Here is a 16,654-nt window from a genome sequence, read left to right on the forward strand (position 1 = left end):
TTCTTTCAGTGCTAACAGCCTTGCTTGGTGTACTGGATCATTGACGAATTTATTGAACAATTGATCGAATAACTTTTCAACCAAAGGAGTGTCCCAAAATTTTTGGATGTGACGAATTTCTTCAACAGGTTCTTGAGATTCAGCAAGTATCTTCCATTGGTTAATTGTATCAGAAATCCATTCTGCATCATTGAAATCAATAATCTGAGAAACGACAGGAAGCACGTAAAAGATCGAAGCCAAATAGGCTGGAAGAGCTAATCTTTCCGTACTTCTGACTCCCAAACCACTATTATTAACAGGCAGACTGGACTGTAACGATACTGTATCAGTCATTTCAATATTACAAACAGATCCAATAGCTTTTATAAATTCATTATCAAGAGCAGCTAGGCAGTCAGTAACAAGGAATGCAGGAGATGTACGTAAAACGTACAACAGCTTTGGTACAGCTAGACAATTCTTGAGTAAAAATAGTCCATGATGAGCTGATATTAATTTTAAACGAGTCGACAAAATTTTGAAATTTTCTAATTTGGCCATAAGACAAGTCTTTATAGAGGATGTATTCAGAGGAGATCCCAATAACATAAAGGATTTCAGATCTGGAAACTGAATACCTGGAGCTGCACGAAGGATACGAGAAAAAACCTCCTGTTTCTGTTCTTCGGATCCGCCTGTACAAAAAGCTTCACATTTTGCTACATTTAGATGCAGTCCTAATTCAATAGTTGAATTTTTGATGGATTAGAGATCATCTAAAACTGTGTCAAATTCACCACCTAAAGTCCAATCGTCAAGGTAGCCAACTTTAAAAGGAGATTTCAGGTTTTCAGTTTATCCAAGCACATTAGACAAAATAACAAAGGTCCTAACGGGTCACCTTGTTGTACTCCACAAGCTGATAAAATGACATTCTTGCCGTATGATAACGAAGATGGAAATCCATAGGCTTGATGTATAAATTTGTAGTATGCTGGGAAAAGGTTCATCCAAGCAGAAAGAACTTTGTCACGACGAACCATATTAAAGGCATTAGTAAAATCCAATTTCAGTAAAACCTTGCAAGAGTCAGAATTAACTTCAATGAATCTTCTAGCACCATGAACAACTGCTTCTGCACCTCCTTTAGTTCCAAAACCCAATTGGTAAGGTCTACAAAACTCTCCAGCTCTCTGATGTACACGGGAACAGATGATTTTCGCAACTAAACGCCGTAGAGTCATTCCAACGGCAATAGGCCTTTTTATTCAGAGCTATCAGTGAAGCTCCAAAGAAAATATGACGGAAGAATTCAGGTATTTCCCCTCGTACTATCAAATTCACAAGTCGTGTTAGTGATAATCCAAGCTGATATGACGGATGTTGAAGATCCAATGACTTTCCAAGCAAATCTTTAAAATGTTGTGGTCGAAAACCATCGATACTTCCAGCGGAATCATGAGGAAAACTTGCTACAGCAGATAACAATTCTTTCAAAGTAATTTCCGGAAATTGTGGCAAATCATCTGGAATAAGCAAGAGATCAATATCAGGGGGAGATAGTGGATGTTTCATTTCCAGCATTCGAAGGGAATCCTCAGAGTAAGCAGCGATAGAGTCATCTGAACATAGAATACGTACAGCTCCGCTAATATTTCCAGCTTCAATTTTCAAAGTAACCCGACGACCTAAAAGATTATCGCCGTCTCCAAAAACTCTGTTTGCAGATTTACCCTCTCCAAAAAGATCTGATGTATCACTTAAATTAGAAAGATTCTTGAGGTTTCGTTTAATCACAGTAGTAAGAGAAGTTTTTCGGTCAGTTTTTTTTGATCCAGGTAATTTGAAAACCTTATATGCAAACAAAGATAGTTGCTTCCAACTTTCAAAAGAGTTTTTATCAATGCAATTATTGATAGTGTCGGACAAAGAATCAGCAATAAGNAACAGGCAGACTGGACTGTAACGATACTGTATCAGTCATTTCAATATTACAAACAGATCCAATAGCTTTTATAAATTCATTATCAAGAGCAGCTAGGCAGTCAGTAACAAGGAATGCAGGAGAAGTACGTAAAACGTACAACAGCTTTGGTACAGCTAGACAATTCTTGAGTAAAAATAGTCCATGATGAGCTGATATTAATTTTAAACGAGTCGACAAAATTTTGAAATTTTCTAATTTGGCTAGAAGACAAGTCTTTATAGAAGATGTATTCAGAGGAGATCCCAATAACATAAAGGATTTCAGATCTGGAAACTGAATACCTGGAGCTGCACGAAGGATACGAGAACAAACATCCTGTTTCTGTTCTTCGGATCCGCCTGTACAAAAAGCTTCACATTTTGCTACATTTAGATGTAGTCCTAATTCAATAGCTGAATTTTTGATGGATTCGAGATCATCTAAAACTGTGTCAAATTCACCACCTAAAGTCCAATCGTCAAGGTAGCCAACTTTAAAAGGAGATTTCAGGCTTTTCAGTTTATCCAAGCACATTAGACAAAATAACAAAGGTCCTAACGGGTCACCTTGTTGTACTCCACAAGCTGATAAAATGACATTCTTGCCGTATGATAACGAAGATGGAAATCCATATGCTTGATGTTATAACATTTGTAGTATTTTTAACTGGGAAAACAGGTTCATCCAAGCCCAGAAAGAACTTTGTTCACGACGAACCATATTAAAGATTAGTAAAAATCCATTTTCAGTAAAACCTTGCAAGAGTCAGAATTAACTCAATGAATTCTGCCATATCTTGAACAATTAATCGCCTATTAGATCTTTGAGTGTAGGTATCATCAAATCTTCGGAATTCAAAACCTTGACTTCTCAAATCACTTAAATTACACTTATTTAAATAATTCAGGTTTTTTTCCATCAGAAATAAATTAAGCTTGAGAACAACATGCAATTTTTAATTTGTTTCTCCATGTAATATAACGCTAGATGGGACTTCGGTGGTCTTTTTGGTCTTGGATGTTTCACCTGCAAATAAAAAAAATAATATGAGCAATCTACTTTAGCCACTTTGAGTAATGTGTGAAAGTAACATCGCAGGGCCTTCGAGAGAGGGGGGCAACAGATGCAATATCCCCGGACTCCAACGCCCGAAAGGCCCCGTGCAGCGTCGTTGTACTTCCGATATGATTGATATCCAGTGATTTTTTGCCATAAGTCAAGACTATTAACTTAACACATCGACAGTTACAAAACTGTGAAAATAGATGAAACTCGACAGGGGTTGTAAAATTTAAAAACTTTGAGGTTTTCAACCGTCTAAAATATAGTTTTTATAACCCTTCATTGATCCCGATATTTTCAGTTTTTTTGCTCGTTTGAAACTCATACCGCTCTCCCGGGAGTTGGGAAACGCTGTATACTTATAATAGATAGGTACATTAAAATATGCATTAAAAAGATATGTTTACATAGAGATTACTACTTTTTTTTACTTCCATATACAAATAAGGTTATTATAGTAGTCTTACTAAGTTACTCGACGAACCCTGGGAATATAGCGCATAACACAAATAAAAGAATAAAATCGTTTGTCTCTACTAGACAGGACAAGAAATTTAAAAAGAGCTATATTCACGAAGTTGTCGGCATTTGTGCGGAAAAGTGGGCATCCGTTGTTTTTACCATAATTCGAGTAGGTATGATGAATCCGAATCAGTAGAATGCCCAGCTGAATTTGTCTTGACCGAAAATTCGGCAAAACAAAATGGCGGCCAAACGTTTTTCGTTATAACTTGAAAACTGTTAAAGATAATTTGATAAAACAAATCAAAATAATAAAGCACATTCCGACAATTGGAAATCGCATCATACATTTTAATTTTCCTCGATTGTTTAGTGTACAGTGTGTTTCAAATGCCGCTTTTATTATTAACTTCGTGGATTTTTAACAACAATAATAATACGGAACCGTAAGTTTAATAAATTAAACAAATATAGCAAAGGAGCTCCTTGCGCTAAAGCCTCATTTTGAATTTCATACAATTTGGTTCATACCTAACGGAGACGTCAAAAAGTCCGTCCTCATTTTTTGGCCTACATTGCCAATTCACGAACTCCGATCTATGAATTTGATAAAGAACCCACCTGCAACATATAATCATAATCGGTCTATTCGTTTTCAAGACGTCATGCTAACGGACAGGCAGATGGACAGACACCGCAAAATTATGAACTCGCTAGGAGCTCGAACCTTTATATGTACATGGAAAACAATGACCATGTAATTTAATCTCTTGAATATCTTCATGGGCCTCAATTATCTGTCTTTCAAGAAATGAGCGATCAGCTTTCAGAATAGTATCCTTCTCCTTAGCAGCACTATTAACAGGGTGGTTAAATTCGAGGCTCACCATTTGGATCTCCGCAACAGTGAGAGATACAATGTAGGTTAAATGGGGGCAAAATTGCTCCTTTTTGGGACTACAAAAACGCATTTGAAATTCTTGAAAAATCTTTGAAACTAACAAGATATCAACGAAAAGCTGAAAATGAGCATATGCTTAAGCGGTAGAACGGTTCCCGCTAAGGCATCTGAATTTGTTATCAGAGTTTCCATAGCACGATAGATCTAGAAGCTACAGGCTAGTACTTCTTTATTTCTTATGGACGCCATATTGGACTTTTATGGAACGAGTTAGAGGACAAAAAAGAAATTCGTTTGAATGCATCGCCATCATATAGCTATGTTGGTTTAGCAAAATAAAAAAACGTGCGCATTCCTCCCCATTGGTTGACAGATAAGTGAATGCCAATTTTTTCGTAGGGAACTTTCTACAAGAAATTAGAAACCTATTTTGGGGGAGTGTTAAAGGAGTTTTTTAAATTTCAACTGCTGATCTCACCCCCTTGGACGGTCTTTGAACGAATGCCAATTTTTACACATGCTCCAGGCTGATTGCAACCTTCTAAAAGGAATTCTATTCTGAAACCTCTCCTGTACGGGTGGTGAATGTACTTTTTTAAAGAATGAGGGCGGATTTCGCCGTCTGAAACGGTCACTAAGTGAAGACACTCGGGCTAAATCGAAACGTGTTGAACGAAATTAGAAACCATTTTTGTAGGTGCTAAGTTTATTAAGCGGCAGAGCTAAGCGATGCGAGCTTTATAGGGGAGTCGATGGTGTCCGTTTGTCCGTCCGTGAACACGATAACTGTCAAACGCTTAAACCGATTCGGTTTAAACTTTGCACAGTTCACCTTACCCTATGCCACATTTAAAAAGCCTTTTGACAGTGGGTCAAATCCAATTTATTTGTTTATTTATTTTATTTATTACCCCTCTCTTGTTCTGGGGCCTCAACAGGCTTGTGCCCAATCAGATTGACCCGGATAATGCTTTTTAGAGGTGCCTCTGCAGAAGGTCTTAAGTTGTTCTATACTATTCTGATATTTACCTTACGAATTAGGAAAACTGCAGGAATACCTAATTCGGAGTAGCAGGCAGAAAGCTCGAAACTGGTGTAAGGTAATTCCCATCTCTGCCACAGATGAAAAATTCACCTCAACCTTTGAATATAAAATTTTATTTTCAAAGCCTCAACCCAGGTTCGAAACCCGACCTCCGGATTTATAGTCTAACGGTCTACCACTGAACCATAAAGCCGGTGACCCCATAGGGTCATACCGAGGTGCCCTGCCGCTTTAGGGGTTTATTTTTTAAACTTCAAAGGGCTAAGTGAATACTAATCCTTTTGGGCGCACTAGAAATTAATCGTAATCCTCCAAAAGGAATTATAATTTGAAAGTTTATAATGGTACATTTTGAAACTTAAGGGTTGATTTTATCCATTTTGAATGGTTTGGTGTAATAGTAGAATCTTAGGATTTCAGCAATCGCTATTGAAACTTCTTCCGTGTAAATATTCCAATCGAAACAATTCACCTATATAAAAAATAAATAAATAACCTCCGCCACTGGACGTGCGGGTATTTTGAAAGAATGAGTCATTGTTTAAACTAGGTTTTTCAAAATGTAGTTGTAGTAGGTATAAAAGTGTTATCAATCAATATCCGCTTAGTAAAACATCAAACACAGGGGAAATTGCGCTCGGATAGCGGTTCTTTGTAAATGCAACAGCCGAAAAGTGCGTAATCGCAATAAAATATTAGCAATTCATGTTCTATGTGGAAAATAAATTGAAGAGTAAGATCTTTTTTTAAACAAAAATTGATTTGGGCTAACAACTAAGAGGTTGCCGATTCATTTTTTCTCAAAGGTATACCAACAACACTGGAAGCAATGGAACCCTATAAAGGTGCTGAAGTGCTGAAAATAGGCACGTTAAGAATATCTTTAAAACTCGTGGATTTTAATTTGGAAAACATATTCCTACCTATTCATTGCGAAAGGGGATTTAATTTACAGATGGGTACCTACAAATTAATTTCGATTGTGGCCAAATGAGAGCAAATTTTACAAAACGGCGGCATTTCTAAAAAAAAAGTGTCTCTAGCCCATAAGTGGCGAAGGCCCTGGATTAGAATAAAAATGCGACACTAACACACACACATATAAAATTAGGGTTGCAAATTCCAAAAATAACATAGAAGTCATTTAGGTTTCTTCAACATAATTTTTTGCTCAAAAAACAAAATACTTACGTGAACAAGCGGTTTTAGGGGCTTCGTGAGGACGATCAAACTAGCGCACTGTTCTGCGTCGAAAACACTAATATATTACAACTAATTTGGGAATACGGCTTCGCTATCGCAGATAACAGTGGTACGTCACGTGTACCCAACAGGTTGCCGAATTGTCTTTTATCTTCAAAATTGAAAAGAGAAATCGTTTTAGTCATAACGTTGACTGATAATCCTTTATTTAACGGTCATAATCAGTTTATTTGAGTAATTTCCTCAAAATTCCTCTCGACTTATATTTTACTACGTAATCATTCGATATAGCATATAATGTGCTTATTTAGGGAAAAGGTGAAAGGTGGAAAAATGGTTCTCAACCACTTTCTGTGGAGTTGTAATTTACCCGTCGATAATGAAAACAGATTTTTCGCGGAGATTTAACACTCTTGGCATTCGATCATGTCATCAAAATTTCTTCGCTATTTGGATATTTAGGGACACGTTTGGTGCCGAAAACGACGACAATGTTGAACTATTTACTAACGTCCTAGAACAAAAAGAGATTGTCGGTGGAAGGTCGGATTTATTTGGCACCCACATTGTCATAAAAAAATTAATTATCAAAGTCCTCGTGTGAGATCGAAGGGACTGCAGCCCATTTTTGTGGTGTGACAGATCAGTATTCTATTAGCCAGTTTTGACTCCACCATCAGTAAGATCTTGTCGAGGACTACCACATTTCTTTTGTCGGTACCCACTTCCCAAACTTTGAATTTGGACATTCCTCACCTCAACTAGATGTGGGATTGTTTCTTTATAGGATGTCCGCAGCAGGCCGGATTGTGTTCTGGGTTCCATTGGTGTAGCATGTAAGTTTGCATCTTCCATGTTTTCTTCTTACACGATTTAATTTGACCCACATTTTTCTTGGAAGATCAAGCCCTGCAACTTCATTGGACGGTTCTTTGATTAAATGTTGATTAAAAATTGTGTTATCCAAAAAGTTTTCCAACGTTCCTTAATAGAATATACATTTGAATCGTATGTAGTCTTCCTTCCATAAAAGGTTTCGTGATTTTAATCGATAAAAAGGTAAATATTATTCAGATCTAAATTCAATTGCTGATGCTGATGACATAAGTTTGTGGTAACAGGGAGTAAGTACTTACACTAGAAAACCTAACAAATAAAGTATCAGAAATCCTGTCTAAGGCGCAGTGCTGATTTACGAAAATAAAATGGCACTTAATGTAGATAAAAACGTTTCGGCACAATAGCTAGAGGTCCCCTTCAAATAGTTTTTTCGTTGGGCGCGAGAAAGGAACCTTGGTAAAGTCGTGCGAAATTGCTTTTTTGCGATAATTCAAATATGGCTGCCGACATTTTCAGACTGCAAAAAAAGGCAATTCGTATATGTATTAGCTGGTATTGGTGTGCGAGAATCTTGTTCTCATTTCAAAAATCTAAAAATTCCACTATAATGTACAATTTATTTATTTGTGAATGCACCCAAGAACAATTCACACCTATAACACCAGATCAAATAACAAAATTAGAAGGGAGACCTCAAAATCAACAATAATGGGAAATATATTACAAACCAGGCAATCACTTACCAAAATCAAGTCTCTAGACCAGAATTTAAAAGTAAAATTAGTACCTAAATACTTCGAAGACATTTGCTTTTTACTCCACGCAAGAGCTCATAATATTCCTTAGTATATTCTTTAGTATGTGACAAATTCGTACCATAATCGTTTGTATATCAAGATCCCATTCCCATTAGGTATGTGTTTTTACTGGAATAAATTTGAAACCTGTGGAGCGGTGGACCTATGTGGGGATGCCAAGCGAAGTCGAACGTGAAGTATATAGCTCTCTTTCCAGATAGTCGAGCAGAAGAACGCATTTCCTGTCCCAAAATACCAAAGCTAAACACTTGGAGAGCAGGAATGCCTCCATTGTTTTGATTATTCCGTAATCTGTGGCGTGAAGTAGTGGACTCAAGCATCGTCTCCCGTTACAAATGAATCTAAAAACTCCTTCCCTCTACGGCGCAGAAAACCTTTTCGATGACGCTTCTTCTTTGTGTTCATCAGGGAGCATCCGCGTGAGGCACCTGGCACACAGACCTCGTGAACTTTAAAATATTCACCAAAATCTTGTCTACGGTAATCGTAGAGTCTCCTATCTGTTCGGCAATCTCTCATACTTACAGTCACACGCCGATCGCAATCAAAAGCTAAGTACTGACACCTATACCATATATCTGTGGTACTGAATTTTCGTCGCCCGCTGCCCCTGACCATGCACTTTTTTCCATACACATATGTCAACTGGCGTTACTGGCGATGGATTTCAATAGGAGGTTGACTAATGAATGTTCAGTGTTATTACTTATTATTTTATTACCTACTGTAATTGATACTCTCCTAATACCTGCTTGCCAGTTCACATTAAGTATATTACTAGCAGAGCTGGGCAGTATTCGATTTTGTAAATACTTTTTAGTATTCAAATCCTTTAAAGTATTCAAATACTTTGTCATTAAATACTTTTATGGAAGCAGTACTTGTATTTGTAACTCAAATACTACTTTCACAAATATTTAGTACCTATTCGAGTACTTCGCAAAGTATTTGGATACTTCGTAAAGTATTCGAATACTTCGCAAGATATTTGAATACTTTGAGAAGTATTTGAATACTTCGTATAGTATTTGAATACTTCGTATAGTATTTGAATACTTAACCTTCCTTTTTTTTACCAAAATTGACTACTCCAAAATTTATCGGGAGAACACTTTTGATCTAGTAGCCCAATCTTGGAACTGTTTGAAATTATGGATTCTACAGGCCACATTCTATAAGAAATTTTTTTTTCCGGGTCGATCTGAGACAATTTTTTTTTCGGGGCTCAAAAAAAGGCAGTGTATAACCTTCCTTTTTTACCAAAAATTGACTGCACCAAAATTTCTCGGGAAAACACTTTTTCTTATTAATTTTGGCGCGTAGAATCCAAAACAATTCGTACTTTTTCGATCAAACTTCTCAATCAAAAGTTATAGACTAGAAACCAATTTCGAAAGAAAATTCAAAGGGCTGTAACTTTTGAACTAGTAGCCCAATCTGGGAACTGTTTGAAATTATGGATTCTACAGGCCACATTCTATAAGAAAATTTTTTTCCAGGCCGATCTGAGACAATTTTTTTCCGGCCTCAAAAAACGCAGTACCTACTTTTAAGTTATTAAAATATTTGAGAACAATTTAGAAATGTTTAGGGAAAGTTTCTATTGTCACAAAATCAAATATAAAAATCCGATACAACTGAATACCGAACGATCCTGGAGTGAAACTTTTTGACTCGATAGTCTACGTAACTTAATAACAATAGGGACCTTTCTTATATCCTTAAGACCATGTGTACCAATTTTCAAAGCGATCGCACGTTTCTAAACAAACTATCATGCGCACGGACAAACGGATGGTCAAAAATGGATCTGTTCCAAAATCGCTAGGATTAATTTCAGAAAAGCGCACGTATCATGTGCACGACGTACGATCGCTTTGAAAACTGGTACACGTATTCTTAAGGATATAACTGGTATAAGAAAGGTCCTGGTAGGTACCTCCTCTATAATAATATAATAATAATAATACGCTTTTATTCCCCTTAAATTTGTATATAACAATAGAAATATAAAAAAAGCTAACCCCATGCAAAGTATAACTTGATTTTTTAAGTAGTATTACGACTTTTATCTAGTATACTATTTTAAATTTTTAATGTATTCGAATACTTTTCAAAGTAAGTTAATGAATACTTTTCAAAGTATTCGAATACCTTTGATTATATTAGAATACTTATTTTTTAAAGTATTTGAATACTTTTCAATGTATCTGTATCTAGTATTCGCTTGTGCTGGACGTAAAAGTATTTAGTATTCAAATACCTTTGATTTGTGTAAAGTATTTACTACTTAGTATTCAAATACTTTTTGAAAGTATTCTGCCCAGCTCTGATTACTAGTAGGGACTACAAGGGAAGGATAACTTTACCTTTCATTATATATAGTGCTTTCGTGCTTAGCGAGCACGCGTGCCCTTAGCTAATTAGCGGGTAACTGCTAGACTCCATGGATTTTACCTATAAAGTTTGGTGTGTGAGCTATGGAGCTACCTACCTAACTCCAGTAAATCTGGTCTAGAAGATGTCATACCATTCAAATGCTTCGGAGTACAGTCTTAACGAAAGTATACTCATCTTACAATGCACAAGGAATTTTACAAATATGAGAAAAGTAATTCAAAAAAAATTCTCAACGAGTGCTGGGGCCCCCAACTAATCTCCTTATTTGAGTATTCTCAACTTCTGCTAGATGCCACAGGGAAAATATATTGTGTTTCGTAATTATTAGGATTGACAGAAAAAGTAATAGCCTATAAATTTAAGTAAATTGACCTTTACAAACGGTGATACTCACATTCTCTCATGCATCCGGCAATATTTCTTTCAAAATTAATCCCCAATATGTACAGTACAATGTTCCTTATTCATTTCAATGGACTTTGAGTCGGCGATCGAAGCCCAGGCAGCGATTATATGAAATGCAATGTAGCTGTTTGCAACGTATTTAAAGATTTAAACAATGGTCTCACTATTAGTATGATTTCATTATGCTTAATGTTTGTTTTGGCTTTACAATGTCGACAATGTAGGAGACGAAATTTGTACATTCATTCATGTCATTCAGCTCAAACGAGAACTTGCACATCTTAAATAAATGCGGATGCACCTCGGGATGCACGCATAAGACATTTCCCACGCTGCTGTACCTATTACTTGGGGAGAGGGCCAATAAAAATTTTTGCGGGGAGGCCTCAAAATTATAGTTACGTCGCTGCTTTGAGGTTAACATTTGGCTCCATGATGCTAACCCGGAAAAGTTGGGTCATCTGCCGTCCAGTACCAGAATGGATTTTAATCTGACCTGAGAACAATAAGTAAGTAAATAATTAAGTCCACTGATTGCAATCATGCAACCAATTCTGAACAAAATTTCACGTGGGGATTCACCCTGGATTAGGTATTATAGTTTAAGAAATAAAATGCAGGAATTTTAATTCTTGTACTCATCGGTTAAGCGAAACAGCATAGCATTCACAGAATCTGACACCAATTAGGTGGGCAGGTTCGGCTAGGCTAGGCCCTGGGGCTCCCACCACCCTGGAGTACTTGTGTTAATAAAATTTCCTTTATTACATTTTGATGAGTCACGGTCGGGTCCGATTACTCGAAACTCTACTCCTGTTTGCGACAAATGGCAATCCACCTTTTACCAGATTATCCTGCAATCAGAAATTGACCAAATGTCTACCATGTAACGGCTCAGAAGTGAACGTACGGGAGTTCTGCATGCACGTTTGATAAGTAATAGTCGAGAATTCTTTTGAATATCTCTACTCCATGAAGCATTTGAACGATACGGCATCCTTTGAACCAGATTTACTGGAATCGGGTAGCACGGATCAGACTTTAATGAGTTAAAGCCATGGAGTCTAGCAATCACCCGCCACAGAAAATTGTGACTACTGAGCCCAAGGACGTTATTTTAACCCCCATCACCACGACCAGTTGCATCCCACGGAAGGTGACCTCAGAAACAGACGCGATGCCCTTCAAATTTGAGCTGGTAGAGTAAAGAGATATTAAAATGCTCTCGACGGTTAGGCGCGCACGCGCCGCGGGCGAAGGTCATTGTTTATAGGGAAACACTATACATTTACAAATATCCATGCCTGAACTGCCTGAACCCAGATTCGAACCAGGACCCTTAGTACAGCAGTTCAGCTTCAACTGCACTGCGCCACACGCACGGGTCGGGTATCATCTTGAACCATAGTAGTTAGTAGAAATCGATGGGCGCAAGGCAAAAAATGAGCTTTAATAAAGAAATCGATGAACTATTGATCGTGTCCCTGCAAATACTGATGTTTTACACGATGCTTCGCGTAGGGACTAGAATGACACAATGTGGCAAAGTTAAAGGCCTTTATCCCTATTTTGAAACATATCATCTATTTTGCCCGTCAGGTTAAACGGGCCAGGGACCAGCGTGTTACTCATCAAACGTGATGACATTTGGTCAGTTTCTGATTCCAGGTTTTTCTGGTAAAGGTCAAATTGGCATTTGTTGATACAGAAGTAGTTTCGAGAAATCAGACTCGACCATCACACGTTAAAGGTTATAAAGGAAACCTTAACATGAGTACTCCGGGTGGTGGGAACTCCAGAGATTAGCCACCCTTGCCCATTTTAGGTATCGGACTCTAAGGAGTTGTTACTTAGAGTAGAATAACAGAGATTCAATTTGGTACTACAAATTCTCATTAGGAACAAAGTTAGTGTCTCGCCACATGTAATAGCTGAGGACATAAGTACCTACTATAGTAGCTTAAAACCAATATAACTATTGCAATATCTGGTTACAAGCGTTCGCACACAATGTATGTAATCTAAATTGAGGAATGCTTTTTTGAAATCCGATACGTTCCACATTATCTTGTTTATGTGGAGGGCGCGGGGCCCACCCAAGACGAATCGGAGGGGCCCACCGGGAAATTTCTCGGTATCCCACTTGGCCAATCCGACACTGAAGATTTACGACTACACAACTGCGCGATTTAATTTAAACTTAATTTACCTACCATAGGGCCTTGATAATCCGAACACCCAAAATTTTCACCCTGTTCAGATTAATGAGGCGTTCAGATTACGGTATGTACCTATGTATTTTAAAGTGTTGGAGAAACGAACAAAATGGCGAAACGACGCGTACCTGAATAAAAACAAGAGTGGCGCAGCGATATCTACTCTATGAGACAACGGCATGCGCAACCGGTGGGATAGATTGGATTATAGAAGCGTTCAGTTTATCGTGGGTTCGAATTATTGAGGCCCTACTGTGTATTACCTAATTAAATTCAATATAATTTCAATTAAATAGCATTACATATACCAACGCCGAATTAAGTAATGTTCCAGTTATTTTTGAAAATTATAGGTGTCTGCACAAGCGGCATTGCTCCAAAAACCAAACATAAATCATAAGGAAATTTTATTCATAAACAGGAATAGATCAAGAAATTTACATTGTTATTATTCACATTATAATATAGATTTAACATAACAATCCACAATGTTTTAAAAAATGAGCGAATAAAGGATAAATTTTAATATTTGTTTATATAATACACTGTAATGTTAATTTGCAAAACGGATATATAATATGGTGTTTCGTTTAATATGTGAACTTGTTAAAAAACCTTCACCGTTGTCTTATACATCTATAAATTAATTGAACACTATATACAAAACACTTTGAGTAACTTTTGAGCAATTACATTATAGAAAATTTAAAAAAGGTTTAAAAATTCAAAAAACTAAATAACATTACACTTTACAAATGAAACCATATTTACAACTTATGTGTAAAATTTATTGTCTGGCACTCAGTTCATTTCGTACATTTTTAAATCTATATCAAATACCCATAACTTGTCATAATACTGTTTATATAAGCTATTTTCAAAAAATGTACGATAGGCCAAACGTGAACACAACTACTAAAAAGTACAAAAATTTACAATAAATATCATTAACTGTAAAAATTATCACGTTGTTGATAAATAGGCAAAGGTACATCTGGCGAAAGATCTTCTTCCGAGCTTATCTGTCCAGACTCTAATGGCAATGTGGCTAATGCTTTTACTGAAATAAAAAATCCTTCAGTGGTGTTCATTATTTACTATACCATATCCCATATTTGAGTTTCAAAGTGTGTACTTTAAAAATAAAACACAGATAGACCACCTAAATCAAGTTTGATAACAAAAGGTTCAGACAAAGGTTGAGCCTTAAATATAGGATATTGCATATTTTTTAAAAATTTTTAAAAATTACAATTAAAGTCACAACTATTACTGCTAGAATTGCATAACAAGTGCTGCTTGTATAAGTTCTTTTAACAAATTTGTCGTATAAATCAATTTAAAGAAAAAAATTTAAATATATGTGTAATGTGGAAAACCAATATATGAGTACGTTTACGGCAAATTTGTCACGAACTAGTGCAGGCCTTAAGAATCGTGAGCAAAATAAAACAAACCTTAAACTAAAAGCAAACTGCAAATCAACTACTATTCTCCGGGTGTGTTGGAACCTACGATAACAAAACAAAAAAGTTGCAAAAACAGGCAGTGTTAAAGCTCAAATTATTTGATACCTGCGACAATTTTACTCATTTCCATGACTTGCTTGGCTAGAATCTGATTAAGTTGCAGAAGATGCTCTCGCTGTTTCTTCTCCTCTATGATTTTCGAAGTTTTATTAGTTGCACTGCTAGAAGAGTGTTCGGAATTGGTCTCCTCTACAAAATAGAGTAAAGCGAAATACGGACGTTCAGAAAACTTACCCGCCGCTAAATTAGGTGAGCTACCGCTAATAATTGTCGTATCGGAAAGCATTTTTTTAATTGACTCCACTTTTCGTAGCCTGTACTGCTGTTCTTCAGCAGTTAATTGAGGCAATTGTTCAGGAACATACCTTTCTGGTATAATAATTTTATTAGGTGTCCCTAAAATATTATCAATCGTGCTTTCATTGTACTTTAATTCCTTATTACTAAGCGTAGAACGAACTACATCAGGTGCGTCGATTCGTTGTCGTAGTGCTCTTTCCATGTCCAAATCATCTCGAGCTCGCCTAATATTTAAACTATCAAAATCTTTATTATCTGTTGGTAAATGATTTAAACTTTTCATTAATAAATTATTATGGGGAGCGGTATAGTGCCTCCGTTTTTCTTTAGGCACGATTCGTCTATTTGAATGTTTCACAGTGTCTTGCGTGGCCATTTCCATTATTATTTGTTTGGCGGATTCGCTTTTAAAAATGGGAGAAAGCTCGGATAATTTATCTGCGCTCACATTTAGGGGGCTCCTAATATCAGACGGTAGTTGTGGTAGGCTCGGTTGGGAGAGAGAACTTTGTCTGCTCAAAACACCGCTAGTTGACTGATCTGAATCTAATCTCTCTAAGGTGGCACTACTTTGTGTTTTTTGGATTGAAGTCGGTCTAAAAATTGTACTCGAACTTTGAGAAGAATCCTCTTCTTCATTTACGATGTCCCATTTTCCGGTGCAAACCTTTTCTCGGTCCCTTTGCCGTCGTTCCGATTCACGTTTCACAATCCTAACTGTTTTGATTTCTTGCTTTTCTTGGGGAAAAAGGTTTTGATTTTGATTTTCATCGCTTGTCGAATCATTTGATTTATAACTACTTGTAGAGAAATCTGATTCTACGTTTTGTTTAAGATTCGTATTAATATACAGGGGTGTGATACTATTAGATGTAACTGACGAATCACATGATTCGCCATGATCAAAAGATTTCATAGTGTCCAAATCTGTTTCACGCCATAGCAAGTTGACTTTCTTTTTGTTTCCCTGGTTTGCTTGTTGAGGTAAATTTGTTGAAATTCGTAACTGTTGTAAACTATTTGAACGATCCGTAAGCTGCCTGACTTGCACACTTAATTCTTGTCTTTGACGTTGAAGGTCTCCAACCTTTTGTTGCACTCTATGAAGATCAGATTCTAACATGGCACTTGTTCCAATTACACATGGCAAACTATCGCCTACCAACAACAATAAGCAACACATAGTAACTTAAATATTTGAAATTAGAACCATATAAATGTAAATCATAACAGAGGTGCAATTAAAATAAATTACATACATCTAATGCACAACTACATGTAAGAGAGATCGTTCTAGAAATAATTGGGTGCATTTTCTAAGTAGTAGATACTTGCAGACAAAGAGAAAATGATAAATTTGATAGCTGTTCTCCATTTAGTGCAACATATTGCCCTTGTAGATTAGGTACTAAGTTAACATAATGACAAACACAATCACAAATACTTGGTAGCTGCTATGCGAATTATTTGACTGCCCAGAACAAGGAGGCCCATTTAGTCAATTTTCAGGTTGAAACTTTCATTA

The 16,654-nt window shown here is 36.6% G+C and overlaps 1 protein-coding gene and 1 long non-coding RNA gene across 6 annotated transcripts in view; both read right to left on the minus strand.

Moving 5' to 3' along the window:
- Nucleotides 1-2,713: 2,713 nt before the first annotated feature.
- Nucleotides 2,714-11,291, minus strand: LOC116175401. The gene is made up of 2 exons (XR_004146306.1): nucleotides 11,074-11,291; nucleotides 2,714-2,974 (listed from the first exon to the last, which is right to left on the minus strand). It is a non-coding gene; the product is annotated as an uncharacterized LOC116175401 (long non-coding RNA).
- A 2,399-nt stretch (nucleotides 11,292-13,690) lies between these two features.
- LOC116177320 overlaps nucleotides 13,691-16,654 on the minus strand; it is a 43,070-nt gene continuing 40,106 nt past the window's right edge. For 3 of the 5 annotated variants that reach the window (XM_031496263.1, XM_031496265.1, XM_031496262.1), the window contains 3 exons: nucleotides 15,064-16,287; nucleotides 14,875-15,018; nucleotides 13,691-14,360 (listed from right to left, as the gene is read on the minus strand). In XM_031496263.1, the coding sequence (XP_031352123.1) occupies nucleotides 14,248-14,360; nucleotides 14,875-15,018; nucleotides 15,064-16,287 (1,481 nt within the window). In that variant the 3' untranslated portion in view covers nucleotides 13,691-14,247. Of the gene's footprint in view, nucleotides 14,361-14,757; nucleotides 14,812-14,874; nucleotides 15,019-15,063; nucleotides 16,288-16,654 lie in introns of those variants that run through there. The other 2 variants (XM_031496264.1, XM_031496267.1) reach the window with 2 other exon arrangements.

The sequence above is a fragment of the Photinus pyralis genome, unplaced genomic scaffold (genome assembly GCF_008802855.1).
Source record: "Photinus pyralis isolate 1611_PpyrPB1 unplaced genomic scaffold, Ppyr1.3 Ppyr1.4_LG7, whole genome shotgun sequence".
Classification (NCBI taxonomy): Eukaryota; Metazoa; Arthropoda; class Insecta; order Coleoptera; family Lampyridae; genus Photinus; species Photinus pyralis.